A 21,383-nucleotide genomic window follows, 5' to 3' on the forward strand; every position below is an offset into this window, starting at 1 on the left:
GGTGTCGCAGATCCAATTGCGTGGTCAGTTGGCGGGGGTGAATGGGGGAGTCGCCCCCTTGTGGGGTGCGGGGCAGCGCCCCGACACCTAGACCGTATGCGCGGCGACGAGTGGTTGCGAGGGCGTCCGGGAGCACGGCGAGTGCGCGCTGGCGGCCGGGGACTCGGTGGCCTGGGCGTTGGGTGGCCCTGGCGTGGGCGGCCGACGCTAGGCGCTCGGCGGCCTAGGCGCTCGGCGGCCTTGGCAGGGGCGGCCTGACGCTTGGGCGGCCCTGATGGGGCGGCATGGCGCTTGGGCGACCCTAGCATGGGCGGCTTGGCGCTTGGATGGCCGGGCACTTGGCCTGAGCGCTTGGCGGCCTGAGCGCTTGGCGGCCCTGGAGTGGGCGGCCTGGCGCTTGGGCAATCCTAATGACGAACGGCAGGACATGAACGGGCACAGTGAAGGAGCGGTAGTCGACGGCTCGGGGCGAAGGCAACGGCGGCAGCGGCGGCGATCCAATGGGAAGAGGGCTAGGGCAAGTCCTCCAAGAAGAAAACTCAATTCTTGAAATAAAATTTGTCAAATGTTTCTTGTAGCATTAGCCTATATATATAGGCCTTGGAGGAAAGAGAAAATGCGAGAGATAAAAGTAAAGGTAGACGACGTGATATCATGTCACGTCAGATGACAGTTTTTGATCTGGTGTTGACGACGTGTCATGACGCGTGACCGGGCGTGCGTAGGTGGAGACGTGCTTGACGGGATGTGCGTAGATGGAGACGTGTTTTATGCCGGTGCGTTGACTTGGTCGGTTGACGACAGCGGCGTGCCCGCAGCAGTCGTGTTGATGTTGTCGCCATCACATCCTATGAGAGTTAAATGGATGAGGGGTTATACATACACGGAATTCCATGATGGACAAGTTCCATGAGTGAATCGGCACATAGCTCTTTGTACCTTCTAGATCACGAGGTGTAGTTTGGCACTTATGGGTTGGAGACTTAACCCATCGATTGGGTTGAATCAATCCGACATTAATTAATCTATTGATGATATAATTAATTCATTTGGAAGACCAATAAAGATTATTGAGCCACTAGAGTCATTAAAGAGATTGACATATGGGCCCATAAGCTCACACACAAATAATCTTTCGGACGTCGGAGGAAAGATTTAAAGTTAGGAGGTTTTATGAGAAATACCTATTTAATATAAATAGGAGAAAGCCCTAAAATTTTCACTCGGGACAGAATTGTTGAGGGCCCTTCCCCTTCTTCTTCCATCTCCCCACAACCCCACTCTACTCGCAATGCAATCGAGACAACTAAACAACGATAGAAGGTGAATGGAGTTCGTCAACACGAAGGAGATTCAACATTCCATGGACCACATGTATATGTCTAGAGGATGTACACATGACGAACTTGACTCCTCTCATGCGAAGATCCAATAAATTACAAATGTGATATGTACATTTGGTTCATTTCAATGTTTTATTGATATCGTTACAATTCTATTATCACTCTTATATTGAAAGGAATTATTATGTTCATCCAGATAAAGCTCTCTAGAAATAAACAATATATATATAATCACTCACCTCCTTGATGATCTTGGATGACTTTGGGTATGGTTCGTAATCATAAATACCACGATATTTTTATTAATAATTTCATGTATTTATATGCTTATTTTAATTGAAATGATCATGAATACATATTTTCATCCTCAAAGGATCAACATAGTATTTCTAATTCAAAATACCCGAGCGAGCACTTTGTGAACATTGGGTGACACTAGCCAGAGATGGTCAGGAATGGAGTGGATTAAGTGAAAGTGATACTATGTTGATTGCGACAAAGATGTTGGCGAATATGCATCAAAGCATGGCAAAGCGAGGGTGAGTGATGATGATTTTTTACCATTGCTTGTGTGATGGAGATGGAGGCGCACATGTGTCGACGACTGATAGAATTGAAGGTGGAAATCTAGTGATTAAGCTAAATACGCTCATGTGTGATAGTGGACACCTAGACTATCACTCTTGTATTTTATTTCTAATTACGATTAGCAGAGTGATTTGCTGATGTGTACAAAAATCATTTGAAAACTCTTCTTTGAAATTTCACAACGTTGGCCAAGGACTTCATTCATCATCTTATTTGAGCTATCTCCTTTTATACCATGGGCAGAAGACCCCATTTTCACCACTCAATCATCTTCGATTTATATAAAAAATTAGGGTTAAATATGTTGTTCAAGGTTTTCAATTCATAAAGCTAAATTATAATTTCCTTATGAGCCTAGAATGAGTGAGGGTGAATACACAAGGAAAAAGTATTGAATAAGATTTTATCTTTAATTCTATTTTTGATTTTTCATATTTTTAAAAGAGTTTAATTTAATTTAAAGAAAAAACTAGAGAAAAAAATTCGGAAGAATTATACGAAGGTCAAAAAGTATTAATCATTTTTAATTTAATTTATTCAGAATTTATAGCATATAACTTTATACTATAAAATTAATAATTAATTAGGATTAATATTTAGTACCGAGGGCAGATGATTCCATATCCACCACTCAATTACCTTCTTGTACTTCTTGTTATATTCAAGCAACTTCTTTGAATCTCATGATCATAGAATACTACATCTCAAACTATTCACAATATGTATTCAATCTGTCAAGTAAATTGACTACTTACAGGACTAAAATCAATTTTATTAATACTCACATTTAATATCATTTAGGGACTCTGTATGGATAAATTTGTTGAACTTTTCATCTAAAGAGCACTGAATTAATATAATTCTAACTTGGATTAAATTACTTTGATTAGAATCATAAGAAGACCACCTCTAAAAACTATTCAAGTAACTTGTTTACGAGTCCCATCCCTTGGAATCTCCAACATATGTTTTCCTGCTGAGCTACAAATCTTAGCATTAGTTCAATGTTTGCATTTTAACTTATGAGGCTTCCTAAGTTGATCCGCTTTGTTCATTGGAGTAGTTTCTCAGTCTTCTTTATTGGTGCCTCAGATTCCTTAGACTTTATAGGTTGGGTTGGTGTCAATTTTGCACTCTTAACCTCCTTATTTTCTTGAAATTTTGAACTGTGAACTGTGGTCACCATCAAGGACTTCCAAGGTGGTCTCCATCCTGGTACTGCTCTTGCCCAAGTATAGTTCTGGATCATCCCGAACATGGACGGAAGACGGGACGGGCATATTGCGTCCCGTCCTACGTCCGATGTTAGCTCAGGGACGGTTTTTCGTCCATTGACAAAAAAACTGTCCTGTCCAATAATCTCGGGACGATTTTTTGTCCCGTCCAGTCCTGGGACGAGTTTTCGTCCTGAAATTTGTCCCGAACGAAAAAACACATTTTATATTTTTAATATATTCTAATAGATTATAATTTATAAATTGTCCTAGATAAGCCACGTGGCAACATCTCAACCGCCGTATGTGAATCCAGCAGTTTTCCATCCAGATTCATCTGTCCATTGTCCGGATGCACGATTTTTTCGTCCCACGGGACAAAAAAATCGTCCCGTCCGCGTCCCCAGGATGAATTTTTGTCCCAAAAGTCGTCTGTATCCTCAGACGAATCAAATTTTTCGTCCCGGGACAAAAAAAATCATCCCGTCTGCGTCCCTGATCCATACGCCCAAGCATGCGTAACTGCGGAGTTCTAATGGGATCCAGTATACTACTGTGTTGATACTAGTGTCGCTATTCTTTTCCCACCACATCAAACCCCATCATTTATTGTGCAGCTTGTTCATGGATTGATATGACAGGGTAGACAAGACCTACCAAATATAGAGTCACTCCAAATTCAAAGAATCCTGAGTTCCTCAAGCTATCCCTTCCTAATAGAGTTTGACGCTGCATCCATCTCAAAGTCTATCTGGTTCACTCTCATGTGCACACTTTTACATTATGTACTCTTATTCCGGCTGTCCATTCAAGCAAATTGTAATGCGTTTCCGGAGTGGATTCCCTGCTAATGCTTACTAGCCACAACACCAATGCATACTGCGGGACTTTGCAAAACGTCACCCATCTCTGATCCCCCTCCCCTGATCTTTGAACTTTGAAATGCCCTTCTCCTGATATCCACTTTGGGAAGCACAAATGATTCATACAAACAACCTAAATATCTAAATCTTAGTTTGTCTATCAAGAACCATCATAAATACGAGAGCCGCTTAGCTGGTTTGTACAAAGAATAACTTTTGAGACGCACTACTTAAGAATTAAAGGTCAAAAATCAAAAAAACAAATGAAACACACGTAGAATAACCGACATTATTTCACTTCTGCGGCAACCAAATAAAAATTACCATTGTTTAATTCGGTAATGACAGAGCTTTATACAAAAAATATATGTCAATATCCAGCACATAATGCCAGCATAGTCCACACAAAAGAAGTGATTGTTATGATACAAACCTATCCCATCCTTGACACACCCGAGGCATTTTAGATCATTCACATTTTATGTGTTCATAGGTTTTGACAGCATGACTTTACGAGCGGAGTAAAGATTCAGGCAAAGGACAACCATAATTTTGTCTTTCAACCTTAAAAAATAAAACAGAATAACCTAAACACACAAAGAAATGATTTTAAAAGGCTAGCCCTCCTTTCGTAGGGCAGCAAAGAATAACTTTGGACAGTTCTCCTTCGGAGCAATGGGCAATATTTCTTGGGCAATCTAACACCATCCCCCTGACAAAACCCTCTCTTGGGCAATATTTCTTTCATGATAATAATACCTTGATTGATAAGCTTTCATTGAAAAACTAAGTATAGCTTTGTTAGTTACTTTTTTTACTAAAGCTGGAGCATCACTGGAGATTTTTTTACTTTAAATGGAACCAAAGAGGATCTGCCTGTTTTTAGAGACACTAGAGACATATCAATATTTTTGGGTATATTTATTTAGCTAAAGAGATCCTATTGAGAAGGAAAGGAAAAAAAACTGATAGGGAAGTTGAACATACCATGGCTTATAATTCTCCTAGTAAACTTCTACATGCCATTGCTTGTTCTTCTTGAGAAGAGAGAGCTTGGCGTCCCAGTCCTCACCCCTCTGTTCTGCTACACTCCTCAGCGTATCCTGAATCCCGGGCATCATCCCCTTCAACCCGCAGAAGTATATGTGCGCACCCGCATCCAGATACTTGAATATCTCAGCACTGTACTCTTCTATTTTGTCCTGCACATACATCTTTCCCCCCTTCTTGTTCTTCTGCTCCCTGCTCAGAGCTAAATCATATCTGCCCCGAAACCCAAATGATTAGAAAATATTATCACAAAATCTATGGTCACCTATGAAATCCAATCTCTCCTCAAGTAATTATTTTAATTTTATCCATTCTAATACCGATAAGGACAAGGAAATTAATTGACATTTGCAATCGTAGAATGATATGATCTTGATCGAGATCGTGATGAATGTAGTTACCTTGCTCACCATTAAGAGGAATTTTGGGAGATCTTGGAGTTTGAAGAGAGAGAAGGTTAGAAGCAAAGACGGAATGGAGAGTTGTTGGCTAGAGAGAGAGATACAAATAGAGAAGTGGCTGAAGATCTGTGGGACATACTTAGCAAGATGGAACAAGAGATAGAGAGAGAAGAGAGAGAGAACTGATCATTGGCTGGTAAGCGAGTGTTTTATAATTCTTCGCTGCCATCAACCAAAGGCAGAAAAACAAAGACGAGGGAAAGAGCCAAAGTATCGCTGGCAGGGTAGCTGATTATATCACTGAATCACCAGATCAAAGGAGATAAACTCGAAGAAATGATTTGTAGGATACCGTCGCATTTTGGGCACAGAAAAGCACAAGGAAAAAGGAAATAAGATTGCATTGATCTAATCGAGATTTCTAAAACTTTTTTGGAGCATAGAAGATATCAGATTCTTTGTTATCTAATTTATAGAACTGCAAAAAGGAACAGGATTGTATAAACTCATGTTCAGATATTAAGGGTTAATTTTCAAGAAGTAGGTGATGAATTGAGCCTATGTTGCCCAGAAGAAGGAAAAAGGGAAGATGTTTGCATTATCAAATTGGGGCTTCCCATCCTTACCTGTACACAGTCGATATCTAAACACACGGCTGTATAGACAAATATACAAACATTCATGGTTAATTTGCATAAAGTAAATATTGATTTGAGAATAATGCTACCCAGCAGGACGAAAAACGAAAGATGATTGTATTGATTTAGTCGGGGCTTGTCACCATTGCACATAGTTGATGTCAAAAACTCTATTACTAACGGCAGTTCTGTACCCATTTTACAACAGTAAAAAGAAGAAAAGGGTGTATAAATAAATACACAGACACTCAGGTTTAATTTGCATGAGTAAAGACTGGATTGAGAGTAAAGTAGCCCAACGAGAGAGAAGTAGGAAAAATCAATTGGACTGAAGACTCTACCTGAAGTTGTCCGGGTGGCTTTGGAGGTAGCTGGAGAACTCTTCGTCATAGAGAAGACTATCCTGATTGGCAACACCAAGGAAAAGCCAAGAAAGACTGGAAAACTTAAATCCAGGGACATCCTCCATGAACATTCGGCGGAGATACGCCCTGAAAGGGGCCACACCGGTCCCTGTGGCGATCATGATATGGGTGGCATTTGGATCATTTTCTGGGAGTAGCATGATCTTTCCAGATGGCCCTATAGCAACGAAGAAATGAAAGAAAAAGATGTAATCAATAATTCTTTTACATTTTTGAAGGAAATAAATTTTTTGCATTTGTTTGGTGAAAATTTTCATTTAGAACACATAAGTATTTGATTTCATGGAGCTGGAGTTTTCACCTGCAAGTTTAATTTCATCGCCCGGCTTTGCGTCACAGAGAAAATTACTGCAAACACCTTTCTTTGAAGGATCCTCTTTTCCTGTCTCTGGGTCATAATACAAAGCACGCCGGACGCAAAGGCTGGCCGTCCTTCCATCAAACGAGTCCCCATATCTGGTAGATGCAATGGAGTAAAGCCTCACGTTGTGGGGCATACCAGGCTTCTTAGGGTTTTCTCCCTGAAAATTAGACAAATAAAGATTATGAAATTTATTGATTTCCGAGATCTCAACGAAGTATAATGCAAATATGAAGAATAGTAACGAAAAAGACAGTAAAATAGCATGATATTTAAGGGTTTCAAAAAAAATTCAAAGATGGCATCGTTTCACAGAAAAGTTCACACTTCTTCCAGCTAGAAAAATATTGTCAAAACTTCCATAATTTATCTCAATACAGTATCCAAGGTCAATACAGGAAATTCTTTCGGAAACAAAACAAGGAAGAGGAATCTGCAGTTAGAGGCGTGTCATATTTGAGCAGGTTTAGGTTGACATAGAGAAAAAACCAAAGCAGAACTAAAAATCCACAACGTCCGGGTATGTTACTGGAAGATTTTTATGAAAAGACTGCATTAAAAACAGAAAATACACTTCAGGAGTGCAAGAACAAGAAGCCTAATCAAATATAATGTCTATCACAAGATAAAGGCATCAGAATCTTACGGGAGGTATAACTCCATAACTCTGCCCTTCCCAATATGGAACATTACCACCGTGATCAATCACAATGTGGTATGTGTCCCCCGGTGATTTGGGTCCAACAATCTTCTCAACCGAGACAATAGTCGCATTGTAAGGTTCTTTTGGTTTATACAGGTTAATGGGTGGTTCTTCTGCATCCTCAAGTTTCAAGGGGTTTACTGCAACCTTAACCTGGATAGCTTTCTGAACGGAAAAACATAAAATCTTCTGCTGACGCCGTGTTCGTGGTCTTATTGTTTCCCAGCAACGCAAACTCAAAGACACTGATCGCGTGTCATGAAACATCTGATTATGGACCTGAAGCAAAATAAAAGGAAAAAGTGAGAATAAAAAAAGCTTAGTACAACAATGAATTGCTCCAAACCAAGGCCAAGTTGACAACATATTAATTGCGACGGAAAAACAGAAAGTCAGACATTCGGAACCTAATGATGAGAGAATAGCAGAATAAAAACTCGATGAAAATTCGTTGTCATCAGTTATCATGAACTCCCTTGATGAGGTGAACATTTCCTTCATCCATTGATTTGTAACATCTGCCCTTTATCATTTCATCCTCATTCTTAACCTAAGAAGCTTCTTTAAATTTCGTTTCAATGAGAGAATGAGAACGTTAGGCTTGTAGTCACTCACTCGGGATTCATGGTTTCCCTGCAAATAGCGAACTTGTAGGTGAAACATGGTTAGGTGATTAAAATGGTATACAATCGTTCGTCCGTCCCCAAGCCTCTGATCATTCTGATCCGGTTAATTCTTCTTCATAAAAGACTGATATGCAGGATGAAATCAAAATTTTAAATAAAGCACCTAAAAGGTCGAACTCTTCAGACAGTAATCGAATTTTTTGCCAATTATGAGAAACTGTAAACTCTACAGAGATCAGGAAACTTATTAAAAAAATATGAACGAAGCATAAAAAAATCAAGTATAACAAAACGAAGCAAGCCAAAAAATCACTATAAAGAATCTAAGACAGTTACATCTAGCCGCCGGAGTAGCAAAAGCAACATCACTGGCATCAAAATCGAACTCACCTTAAACCCCACACTCTTCCTGTAAATGCCGTCACCAGCAACCGGCACGCGAGGAGAAGCCTGAAACATAAGAACCGAAACCAGAGTTCAATCAACGATTCTCCGATCAAAAAAAAGGAAACATGCACAAATATTTCGAAGGTTCCGCCATGATTATTCATAGTTTTGAAATCGAAAAAACAACGATAAAACGCAGATACAAACCCCAGCGCCAAGCGAGGAAGCCATGATTGAAGAAACAGATCGTTAGGAAGGTAGAATCAGAGGATGGATCTGGACGCCGTCGCCACCTTCCTTATAACAGACATTCACGCGAGCAACTCTCCAACCTTTTAAGAGCTCCAAAGGCCAGTCAAGCTGCTGCTTCGTCTCCTTAAAGTTTAAACGGCTCTTCCTCGTCTAGTCAAAGACTAAATTACCCTCCTTGATCCCGACCAGATCGAACCGAGTCTGATTAATCGAACGTTTCGATCGATATCAACGGCTCGATTTTAACTGGGTCGGTCCGATCGATCCTGCCGTTCGATCATCGGTCGAGATGGTGGGCACTGTGTTAGTCGGGCCACCAGATTGCCCAATAAAAATGTGCCACGTAATAAAACAAAGCTGGGCCCGTTTGATCGATTCGACCGACCAGGGGTCTCGTATCGCCATTTGATTGGGATTAGACATGCATATTTGGATTTAAGCTAACACGTTGTCCAATCAATAATTGCCATGTGGCAAACAACCAATTAAATCGAAGCTGGGCCCCAGCAATCAACGGACGATCAGGATCGTCTTCCCTATTCGATCGATCATCTCGGTCGAGATTAAACGATACTAATTAAGCTGGTAGGCCCATTAAGCAGACAGATTGCCCGATGAACAATTGCCATGTGGCAAACCATGATTCAGCCAATTAAACAGACAGATTAGACGAAGGTAGGCCCCACCGATTGATTCGACTAACAAGCAGGGTCCTATCTCCATTCGATCGATCATCTAGATGGCGATTAGAGGGGCATATTTGGGCCGATCGGCCCATTAAGCTGATCCAATAGATAATCGCCATGTGGCAAGTTGGTGGGCCCATCAAAGCGGAAGATTGGTTCTCCCGATCTATTGGACCGAGCATAGGCACGTGTCGCCTATGATAGAGATTAGGCGAACGTATTCGGGCTGGTCAGCCCATTAGCCGACAATTTGTCCAATTAAACATTGCCATGTGGCAAGCCATACAGTGGGCCCCACCTACCAATCCGATCATTGGACCGATTCTTTCGATCCGATTGACCGCATGAAGGAGGGGCTTTTTCGTCATTGACAACACTGGACCGTCGACCTCCCCAAGAGCCAAGCCTTGAAAAAACGAGCGATTACCAAAGCCGGGCCAGATCCCAGTCTCATCGCCCCGGCCCGTATCTCTCATCGCAAAAAAAAAAAAAAATAGAAAAAAACTGTCAAAAAAAAAAGAAAAAGAAAAAAGGAATCTGCGGGAGGAAGAAACAAAAGTAACGGTTTTTGCGCGGGAAATCGCTCAATTTGAATTGCCTCCGCCTTCCTTTAAATCCTCGCGCGCGGCTTCGCGGGAAGCCTTCTCGTCCATGGCCTTCCTCGCGAGCTCGTACCCGGCGAAGTTCATGGCGCCGAGCGGCGCGATCCAGAAGAACCTCGGCACGGCCCCTTTGAACAATCCCAGCGGACCTTCGTCGCGCAAGATCGACACCGCGATCACCGCCATGGACATCCGAACTCCCTGCGGCGCGGTCATCGTCCTCGTCTTCATCACGTCGAACGGCGTCGTCACCACCGCAGCAAGCCCCCCCGACAGCGCCCCCACCGCCACCGTCTCCCATGGCTGCAGCTCCCTCTGAAGCACGTTCTGCACCGCCTGCGCTTCAAATCCGCCTCAGGATGACCGATTTTGGTTAGGGTTAGGGTTCCGGAGCTTGCCTTCTTGGATTCGGCGTAGAGGCCCATGCCGGCGACGTAGAAGGGGACCTCGCGGCAGAGAGTGGCGCCGGTGCCGCGGAAGAAGCCGCGGATGCCGTCGTTCTGGAAGGTTCCGACGATCGCCTCGCCGACGTTGTCGAAGATCCCGGCCTGCAACCGCTGCTTGAGGACCTCGCACGGTATCCTCACTGCTGTGCCCAGAATCGTGCTGCAGAATGATGCCAGAGACTGGACCTGGTACAGATCATCCGCGATTTCTTCTCAGATTCGGTCGTCTTCCTCGGGATCATCGGTTTTTGTTCGGATGATTTTTACCTGAATTTCTGCGAGCGTGGGGGCGACGTTGACCAGCACGAGCTTGCTCACCTCGAAGATCCCCGTGCGCAGGCCATGGCTGAATGCGCAGATACGAGGAATTAGCTAGATACAGAAGTTTATGTTGATCTTTGGAGCTTCCATTCGAGCGGAAGAATACAAACCTCGAAAATTGGCCGAGAATGGCCGGAACGGAGCCTCTGTACAGCCCGCGAACCCCAATCTGCGGGAGCTTCGATATGAGCTCCGGGAATGAAAGAGTCGATGCCTGCACTCTCGTCTGCAAGGTAAACATATATTAGATGATTATTCTTCCATTGGAAAATTCGATCTTGATCGTCATTTTCATCAGCCATCATTCCCTAAATTCTTCCTATATCGGTTCGAAGGATGTTTGCAGACTCATAATGAAGAAAGAAAACCCGAAAACGATGAAAACTGTCTTCAGTTGGCTACAATAAATATGGCAAGAATGGAGTTGATCGAAACTCTTGCCAGATTTTCAATCAAGCTGGATCTATTTTCTTCCTTGAGCTTTAAAGATTTCTTTTTCTTTTTAGTTTAAAACCAACTTACAAGATCCTAGTATGATTGAAAAACACGTCTTTACACCTACCCAACAAGAAAATTAGAACACAAAAAACGAAACTAGGAAGAAAAGCTACTCCACTACCTTCATGGTATCAATGGGGTGAAGCAAGGAAGTGGAAAGCGCGCATGAGAGGCCACCAGCCAAAGCAGACTTCAAAACACTGCTCGCCGATATTTGCACCGGCGGAGGAACTGCAACAACCGTGGCAGCTTCGAACCAGATGCTCCTGCAATTCAGCAGGAAGAATCCGCTCAGGAAATCTTATTCAACAAGAATGAAGACTAATGTTTAAGCTATACATGGGGTGCAGGATCAACATACCGCGGATCGTCTTCAAGCCTATCCGTGGGGAGGAGTAGCATGAAGTTCCTGAAATGGCTGTAGGATATGGCCCCCTCTGTGCCCACATTGAGATAACGCATCATGGCCACTGCGTTATCCTCGTCGGCCGGAAGGCCGGCACTTCGCAGGGAAGTGATGATCTGGCTCTTCTGCAAAGTCCCAGACTTGCTAAGACAGAGCGTGGTGTAAGCTCTGAGGATCGTCGGCTCCTTCTGCTCCATCAAGGATAGAAACTGCCGCCATCCAATCGACTTGGAGAAGAGATGTCTCTTGGTTCGATTTAGAAACTCCCGGGCATATCTCGCCGGAAGCTTCCTCTTCCTCATGGCAATCTCCAAGTCTTCAAGCGTCACCTGCCCGTCCCCGTCCCTGTCCAGCTCCTCGAAGAATCGTCTTCCTGAGTGAGCATAAAGAGTCGTCAGTATCAAGTGCTTACCACTGAGTTAAAAGCTATAGCTGCTATCAAGGCTGCTGTTTTATTTTGAAACATAGTCTACCAAGCAATCGCACATGACAGTCTATTATAGGCAGTATGTTGGCAGCTACCCATCTCACCAAGCATGCCTATGCCTGTAAGGGCTTGAGCCATCAAACAACATGTCCAAACAATGACATTGAGATCACATACCACTTGTCAGGATCAAGCACTTACCACTGTGCTAAAAACTATAGCTGAAACGTCAACGACTATGCATCTATCGGGCATGTCTATGCCCTCTATGGATTTCACCCATAACTCAACATGTCTGCCCAATAACCTTGGCTCTGATAATACCTGTTAGGATCAAGCACCTGCCATTGCGAGAAAATAGATAGTTGAAATGTCATCATCTATACATCCATCAGGCATGTCTATCCTTGTATGGGCATGTCTAACCAATGGCCTAGGCTCTGATACCACTTGTTAGGACCAATCGAGAACTTACCATTATGCTAAAATCTATGGCTGAAATATCGGTATCTATGCATCCGTCAGGCATGTCTATCCTTGTATGGGCATGTCTAACCAATGGCCTTGGCTCTGATACCACTTGTTAGGACCAAGCGAGAACTTACCATTATGCTAAAATCTATGGCTGAAATATCGGTATCTATGCATCCGTCAGGCATGTCTATGCCCTATATGGAATTGACCCACTACACAACATGTCTAAAATCAATGGCCTTGCCTCTGACACCATTTGTTAGGACCGAGCAAGGACTTGCCACTGTGCCAAAGTATATAGCTGAAATGTCAGCAACTCTGCATCTGTACGGACTAGGCCCGTTCCTCAACATGACCTTGGCTCTGATACCACTTGTTAGGACCAAGCAAGAACTTGCCACTGTGCTAAAATCTATAGCTGAAATGCCAGTATCTATGCATCTGTTGGGAATGTTTATGCCCTGTATGGACTTGACCCATCGCACAACATGTCTAATCAATGACCTTGGCTCTGATACCACTTGTTAGCAATAAGCAAGATCTTGCCACTGTTAAAATCTATTGCTGAAATCTCAGTATGTATGCATCCGGCAGGCCTGTCTATGCCCTGTATGGATTTGACCCATCACTCAACATGTCTATCCAATGACCTTGGCTCTGATACCACTTGTTAGGACCAAGTAAGAACTTACAAGTGCCCTAAAATCTATAGCTGAAATGTCAGTATCTATGCATCCGTCGGGCATGTTTATACCCTGTATGGCCTTCACCCATCATACAACACGTCTAATCAATGACCTTGGCTCTGATACCACTTGTTAGCAATGAGCAAGCGCTTGCCACTGTGCTAAAAACTATAGCTGAAATGTCAGTACCTATGAATCCGTCGGGCATGTCTATACCCCCTATGTCCTTCACCCATCATACAACACATCTAATCAATGACCTTGGCTCTGATACCACTTGTTAACAATGAACAAGCGCTTGCCACTGTGCTAAAAGCTATAGCTGAAACGTTTAACAACATGAATGAAGGGCAATTTACCTTCGGATTCCGTGTACCTGAAGAAATCCTGAACGGAGAAGAGCTTCTTCTTGTCGGGGTGTTCCCGCGAGGCGCGGCCGAGCGGCGGCACGAACTCGACGAGCTCCGCCAGCGACAGCGTCGACAGCGTCGACCGGAGGCGCTCCACGTTAGACAGGGGGATGTTCAGCAGCCCATTGGCGAGCCTCTGCGCAGCATTGCCGTCTCCCTCTTCCTTGGCCATGGCCGGCGCCCCGTCGTCGCCGGCATCCTTCTCCCCGCCGCCCACTCCGACGAGGTTGGCGCCGCCCACTCTCGCAAATCCCAAATTCGACAGCAGCCCATTCCCCTTCACAATATCTCCCCACATCTTCATATGATCGAACTGCGGACTCGGCTCGGAGGCCTGCCAGTTCTGCCCCAAATTATCAAACAGATGGCAGACGAGGTGTTCCAGCGGAGGAATTCCCCCCTTCTTGGACGATTTGAACAAGTTATCGACGAGGATCGACCAGGCGGCGGCGAAATGCAAACACCCGGCGCAATCCGCCCCGTCCTTGTCTTCTCTCCGGCGAACTCTCTTCTTCGATTTCGCCAACGGCGCTCCCTCCTCTGCCCTGTCCCCGCCCCGCTTCTTGGCCGGATTCAAGCAGAGGAGATGAAGCTGGCCGATGCCATTCCAGGACGAGGAGCAGTGGAACTCGAGGTCCTTAGCCGCTCGCCGGAGTCCGGATTCCACGGCTTGGAGAGAGTTGCAGAGCGACTCCACGGAGTCGTTCACGGGAAACATCACTCCCCTGGAGAGGACGATCAGTCCCGGGTTCGATTCCTCCCCCCCCCGAATTCACTGATTCAACCTAGAATTCCCCTCCGACTTTCTTCCCTGCGTTGAAGATGAAGAAGATGATGAAGAACGGTAGGGAGTTTATGTTTGGTTTTTTTTTTTTTCGGCAATATGGCGGATATCTTTGGCCTCCGAGGTTGGCCTTTAGTTAGTTTATATGGAGTTTGAGTCCCTAGGTCGGAGGAGGATGTAAATTGCTCCGGGGTTTGGGAGCAATTTATTTTTAATTGGGGGTTTCTCGCGCGGCGAGAACGATTTGGATAACGCGGAGGTGGAGATGACGCTGGGATGGTTGACACTTGTCAAGCGGGCCCACCTCCACGTGGAACGGCATCTTGTGTGGTAATTCGCAGGCTGCGGGACAGTGGTAAGGTGTAGAATTTTTTTTTTTTTCCTTATCTTGGATGAACTTTTGGTCTGTGGATATTTTATTAGGTTGAGAATTTTGACTGTCTTAGGTGGGGAATAAGAGGTGACTGTCTCGTAAGGTTCCATAAATTCAGATGTACCAGTCAACTTAGGGTTTTAGTTACTAGTATGGGTATTGAATTATTGGGAAAATATTAGTTTCTTTGTCTCATCAAACGCCATACACCGCTGAGTTCTGACCTTCATCTGATGTTAATTCGTCTAGTCATGTTTCACAGAACTGGACCTCAAATTTTCGTCTGTAAAAAAGAATTCATCCTCGGTAGTCATTTTAGGGTTTTCGTTACTAGTATGGGTATTGATCAATTCTTTTTCTCAGTAGTGAAATATAGAGAAAATATTAGTTTCTTGCGTCACCGTACATTTTTTTAGAAATCAAACGCCATACATTGCTGAGTGCTGGACCACAAATTTTCGTATGTGAAGAAGAATTCATCCTTGGTCGTCATTTTAGGGTTTAGTTACTAGTATGGGTATTGATCAATTTCTCCGTAGTGAAATATTGGGAAACTGTTAGTTTCTTGTGCCACCATACAATTTTTCTAGAAATCTAACACCATAGATTGTTGAGTGCTGAACTTCATCCGATTTTCATTCGTCTGGCCATGTGTCACAAAATTGGACCTCAAATTTTCGTATGTAAAAAAGAATTCATCCTTGGTAGTCATTTTCGGGTTTTAGTTACAAGTATGGGTATTGATCATTTTTTTTTTCTCAGAAGTGAAATATTGGGAAAAGAATATTTTTGTGACTAACGTCTGTAAAAAATAGTTCATCCTTGGTAGTAAGCAGTTTCCAATGAATTGTAAAAGCATATATATATCATCAGTAATTATTGCTGATTTTAGACACATGACCTATAATCGGTAAAGGCATTCCTCATACGTTTCAGAAAATTCGTTTTTTTGTTTTCATTGACGTTAGTCAGACTTTTCAAATATTGCAATTTTGAGCTCTATATGTTTGGGAGTAGCATAAACATTTGAGTGTTTTTATTTGACTTTGGTGAAACTTATTACTAATTTAAATGATGTTCCTCGTTTAAAATATTTTTTTCTATCTTATTCTTCCTGTTTTTTCAATCTTTTAAAATTAATTTGGTTTTCCATGAATAAAAGTACAAGTTTTGCTAACACAGGTTTGCAAATGAGTAAAGTTGTTTTGCAGGGTCCTTCAAAAACTATATACAAGAGTTTCGTTATGACAACCAATGAAAATTTATTATTTCATGAAACAATTAATAGGAAATCATATAACTATGCACATTAATCATAAAACTACAAGTTTATATTAAACTTCCATGAATCTAAATATATATTTTTCGTTAATTTCAAATTTGTTTCCCACTTTAAAGTAATTTTGCAATGAAGTTGTATGTTCTCAGTTATAATATTCTCATAGTTAATGTGTTGGTTACGAAGGGATATGATAGTGAATATAATCATCTGACCATATTTTTCTCTAACCAAACCACACTGAGACTTCAGTCTTATTTTTAGCGTGCCCATGTTTTGGCCTGGTTTCGTTCTAGCCCTTTGGATTGTACTGGATGGACTACACCAGACCATAAATAAAAAAAGATGTTTATAAAATTGTGTTTTTTCAATAAATACTGATATATAGGCCTACGTTGTCATACTCATAAGATTTATTGGATGTCAAGTACTTGTTTAATAAAGTTATAAAATAAAATAAAAAACAGCTTAAAAAAACATCCTGCAGGTTTCTCTTTGGATGTCCCTCCCTCTCCTTAAGCGCCCTCCCCTGTAGGTACAAATTCAATGGTGTAACGACAGCTTTGATTGGGTCAAAGATGAGAAGATTCTACTTGCTGAAGACCACATTGCTACGTCTAGAGGGTGCATATTTGTGTGGCACACGATGAATCATTGGAGTAACCACATAACATTTTTTAAGTTGTGGTAGGTCTATCTATCCTTGGGTTTTTGTCTTACATATTTATTTGATTCATTTAACTGTTTCTTGATCAAGGCATGCCTCACTTCATCAATCCTGATACTGAATTCTGAGTCACCTCAACAATGAAATTTGTCGCATATTACAACACAGTACAAATAGAAGATTACTTTAAAATTGATAATGACGACTTTTTAGTTAGCCATAAGTGCTTTTGCGCAGACCGGTTTTTCCTTGAGATTCTTCTCAAAATATCAATAGATGGGAGATAAGGTTCTTGGGCGGTGCAGAATGCAACTATGTGGCTTTGGGTGCAAAGTGCACCATAACAGCTCGTAAAAAAGGTCGCATGCGAGTAAAAAGTCATATATAATGTATGTTTGTGGCTTTTGAAATTGAGTGTGGACAAAATATGGTTAAAGAAAACAAGAGGATGGGATAAATAAGAGTGGTATAGCGAGATATGGATAGAAAGGATCCAATATTTTATTTTTAGAAAAGCCATTTCACCTATTGGGTGATATTTTTGGTTTGGCATGGATTAGGGCTTTGTCCGAAGCACCTAATGTCAGAGCCTTATACTCCAGTCTGGTATACCCAACCAATAAGTTGGTTTCCACACCATGGCTGCACTAATTAGAAAATATTGATAAAAGAATGATATGATAAAGGGAATATAAAAAATTGAAATATTAAGTAATTACATTTTTCTTTTTGCAATCAGAGTTTTGGGGCAACGGCATGTGATTCATGATGAGATCATATTAGACTGATCATGTAATTTTAAACAAATATCCAAAACATTTGTGCACAAAAAATATTAAAGAGGATGATAAAGTCAAAATTAAGGGTAAAATTGTGGTGTCGAGAAATTGAGTTCAATCAATGATATTAATAAACCTTTACGCGTAAAACAATTTAATTAGTTCATGATGAGCAAGGGTTGTCTCCACGGGGAACGGATATTAGGAAAGGAGCTCTCTATATCGGATGAACTCGAGAAGGTCAGAAGGATTCTGTATAATGGGAGAAGTAGTAATCGGGCAAAGATAGTTCACGATAGATGTAGTAATAATTTAAGAAGATGGGATGAGTATAGTGCTAGCAATGGATCGTTATCAAGCGAGTAAACAAGCGGATGAGACAATATGGAAATTAATGATAGGTTCTATAAGCTGGGGTTCAATAGATTCTAGGATGATGGACAGGTGATGGAGGACATAAAGACAAATCTCGCCTTAAAATTTAAGTTTGATCAAATTTTTGGATTGTCAGTTATCAACCCTAGGAGTTGGACGATTCCTAGCTGTTTATTTAATCAAAAATTTTCTCTCTCCTCATCCTCATCAGTGTCGTCATGTTGCAATGTTAGGGCTTTGTCTCATCGTAGCATTTAATGTGATGATTGGCTCTGATTCTTCATCATCATATGCGATCGACGGCTCTCATTGCGCCACGTGTCACCCTTGTAAAAAAAATATAATTAATAGTTCAGATTAAAGATTAAAATATATCTTTTAATAAGTATGTCGCAGTTGACGTGGCGGTGCGTCACACTCCCCTTTAAAATACAATGACAGAGTGACATATGCACACCATGTTTACATGTGGTGCCATGTGTCTCGTGACATGTGGGCGCAGCCACAACGTTTGACAGATCAAAGAAAGGAAAAATATATTTTTTAAGTTTTTGCACCTGGATCTCAGTGTAGCATTTATTGCAAAAAAGCATTATTTTCTTATTTGGCCATGCCATCCAACACTGAAAAAAGCTAAAAGAAAAACCGTTTGACATATCAAACGACGACACGTGGTATTGCAGAAGAGAAATTTAAAATAATCTTTTCAAAAGGCCCAGAAATTAAAATTAAATATGTATTTTGACTTAGAAAATTATATATTTGTGAATTTAATATCAAAATTTTCAGGAAAAATCAACTTTATACTAGAAAAAAATATTTTACGATATGCTGTTAGAAAAACCCCTAAAAATACATAAATGCATAAAATTAAAAATATTTTTAAAAAATATTTTTAATCATTTTAAGCTTGATAACACACATATAATAGATTTAATCCACTAAAAGTGTGTGTCCTTATCGTGAAATATTGTCTACTATTGCTCGTTTAACAAGGGCGTGTAATCCCATTATCATTTGGGTTGATATGCAGAGGGTACCTAGTGGATGCTATTTAGGATAAGATTTCACATTTTTGTCTAAAAATGCCTCTACAGTTTATACCTGCTTGGAAAAACTCCATTGAGCATAAATAATATAAAGCTAAAAATAGAAAAAAAACTAGTGTATGGAAGGTCTTAGTCTGATCAAAGTCATGTCATAACAGACCAAACTGAACAACAGTAAGCCTTTTTGGGGCTGACCAATGTCTGGTCTAATATTTGTCCACATGTCAAACTGGTCTAAAGACCAAACATAATAACAATAATTCATATTATTGATATATGTATTATTATAATGTTATTGGTAGAGAGAGTCATCCCTCAGGCTAGTCCACGTGGCCACTACCATCTTAGCCACCCCCATTGGGCATTGCCCCTTGCCACTGTCATTGCTTGTCTCGGTAAGGCCTCGATCACTCTCTTCCTGGACATAGTCTTGATCTCTCTCTCTCTCTCAATACATTTTCTTTCTCTCTTGGTCTTGCTCTCTCTCTCTCTCTCTCTCTCTATATATATATATATATATATATATATATATATATATACACATACATATGTATATATATATTCGTATCTATCTCTCTTTCGTCTTCCACATTGATTCTCTCTATCCATAAATTTATATCAATTTCTCTCTCTATATCTCGATCTTCTATCTCTGTTCCTCCCTTTGTATTTCTCTCTCTATTTTGTGTTCCCCTATATATTGATCCATCCATCTCTCTCTCTCCATCTTTCTCCCTCTAAATGAGAACATCTTATTTTTAAGTTTAACTTTAGATATTTTTAAGATTGACATATAATATATAACTTGAGTTTTAACTTTTGACAATGACTACTCAACTTTATAATGGACAAAGAATAGACCAAGACATGACATAACTTCATGCTTAGGTTTAGGTTTCTGTTAAAACCATACTGGGACCAAACTGTGAGCGCCCTCTCGCCGGCGATTTCTCCTAGAATGGCAAGAAGGTCATTTTGAATCTATGGTGGTTGAATAAGTAGAAGACAACTAGATTCAGTGTGCCACACATACTGTGATAAGTGAATTTTGACATAACGATTATAATATGGGAAATAATTGGATTGACATAATAAGTTAATTTTTTTAGACGTACTAAATTTGTTTCAAATGCTGCATATTTATATGGTTATTTAAAATAACAATATTTTATACAGAAAATAGGCGGCTATATGCCTACATAGCGCAAAAGATGCATGAATGTTTTCGCATGCATGTGACATCCAAAGTATTAGGGAATGCCACGTGCGGGATGTGACGCCCCGGACGTGACGAAATGGACGACGAAACTTGACAGCATATGCATATGCAAAAAAAACCATCACGTTCCCGTCACTGTCCCTCCATAGGGCATTGTGTCCCTGTCATTGTGACGGCATCACCATCACCGGCAATGTGAATAAAATTCTTCTCGAACAGATGTGCATATCTCCAATTATTTATAGACGGCGTCGGTTTGCGCGCGCAAAAAAACAGGGACTTTTGTGCAAAATGTTAGGAAATCAAAATGGCCAAGTCACATGGCGAAATCTCAGCCATCGGAAATATTTTCAGTCCGTTTTAAATTTTTAAAAATTCCGTCACGATCGTCATCCGTGACGGCCATTGCGTCGCATCACGCGTATTGGGTACCCCGTCACCGTCACATCCCCCTCACAACCACTTCATCATCCGTCACCGTCACCATCACCATCACGGACCCCTAAAACCGTCACCGTCATCGTCACGTCATCCGTCGCATTTCTGTCACGGTGACGAGCGACGGGTGACGCGTGCCGATCCTGACAAAGTAGGCATCTAGCCAAATTGTGTTAGCAATATGATGTTTATTTGTGGGGTGGATGACACTAAGTGAATGTGGGAGGAAGGGAGGGACTTTGCATCGTTTAGATGTTCTAAAGAATATATAGATCAAACTATTTAATCATTTGTGACCATTACATGGTTGACTCATGAGACCGCAGTGGCTTCTTGATAGTTAAAGTACCATATTTCCTTCCCGATTGTGAAAAAATGACTCTGTTACATCAGTCAAGAATAGTATTGAGCTCAGTACATGACAAATGTCCATATAACTTGATATGCTCCACTTTAACCCCTTTGTGGCGGATGCATTACTCTTTAAAAATATTTAGAAAGCTGATATATCAATTTTAGAAAGTTAATATACTACCTTACCGTTTTTAAAATTGTTTGATTTATCACCATTCATTTGATTTCCACAACGAAGCTGCCTAAATGGACCAGATAT

General features: G+C 41.4%; 2 protein-coding genes across 5 annotated transcripts; both read right to left on the reverse strand.

The window, feature by feature from the left end:
- Positions 1–543: 543 nt before the first annotated feature.
- Positions 544–8,962, reverse strand: LOC144714290 (ferredoxin--NADP reductase, embryo isozyme, chloroplastic-like). 4 transcript variants are annotated; one of them, XM_078589010.1, is made up of 7 exons: positions 8,807–8,962; positions 8,603–8,662; positions 7,530–7,865; positions 6,824–7,043; positions 6,439–6,679; positions 4,996–5,271; positions 544–848 (listed from the first exon to the last, which is right to left on the reverse strand). In XM_078589010.1, exons 1-6 carry the CDS (start codon positions 8,828–8,830, stop codon positions 5,013–5,015), a joined length of 1,140 nt encoding a protein of 379 aa, XP_078445136.1. In that variant the 5' UTR covers positions 8,831–8,962; the 3' UTR covers positions 544–848; positions 4,996–5,012. The 4 variants fall into 4 exon arrangements, with proteins under 4 accessions (XP_078445136.1, XP_078445138.1, XP_078445137.1 ...); XM_078589012.1 differs by lacking the exon at positions 544–848 and adding an exon at positions 3,890–4,098; XM_078589011.1 differs by lacking the exon at positions 544–848 and adding an exon at positions 3,890–4,108.
- Positions 8,963–10,027: 1,065 nt separating this feature from the next.
- On the reverse strand, positions 10,028–14,702 carry LOC144714278 (uncharacterized). The gene is made up of 7 exons (XM_078588997.1): positions 13,757–14,702; positions 11,766–12,183; positions 11,526–11,670; positions 11,017–11,132; positions 10,853–10,931; positions 10,538–10,771; positions 10,028–10,475 (listed from the first exon to the last, which is right to left on the reverse strand). The coding sequence occupies exons 1-7, from the start codon at positions 14,523–14,525 to the stop codon at positions 10,122–10,124; spliced, it is 2,115 nt and encodes a 704-aa protein (XP_078445123.1). The 5' UTR covers positions 14,526–14,702; the 3' UTR covers positions 10,028–10,121.
- Positions 14,703–21,383: the final 6,681 nt, after the last annotated feature.

The sequence above is a fragment of the Wolffia australiana genome, chromosome 17 (genome assembly GCF_029677425.1).
Source record: "Wolffia australiana isolate 7733 chromosome 17, ASM2967742v1".
NCBI classification, from domain to species: domain Eukaryota; kingdom Viridiplantae; phylum Streptophyta; class Magnoliopsida; order Alismatales; family Araceae; genus Wolffia; species Wolffia australiana.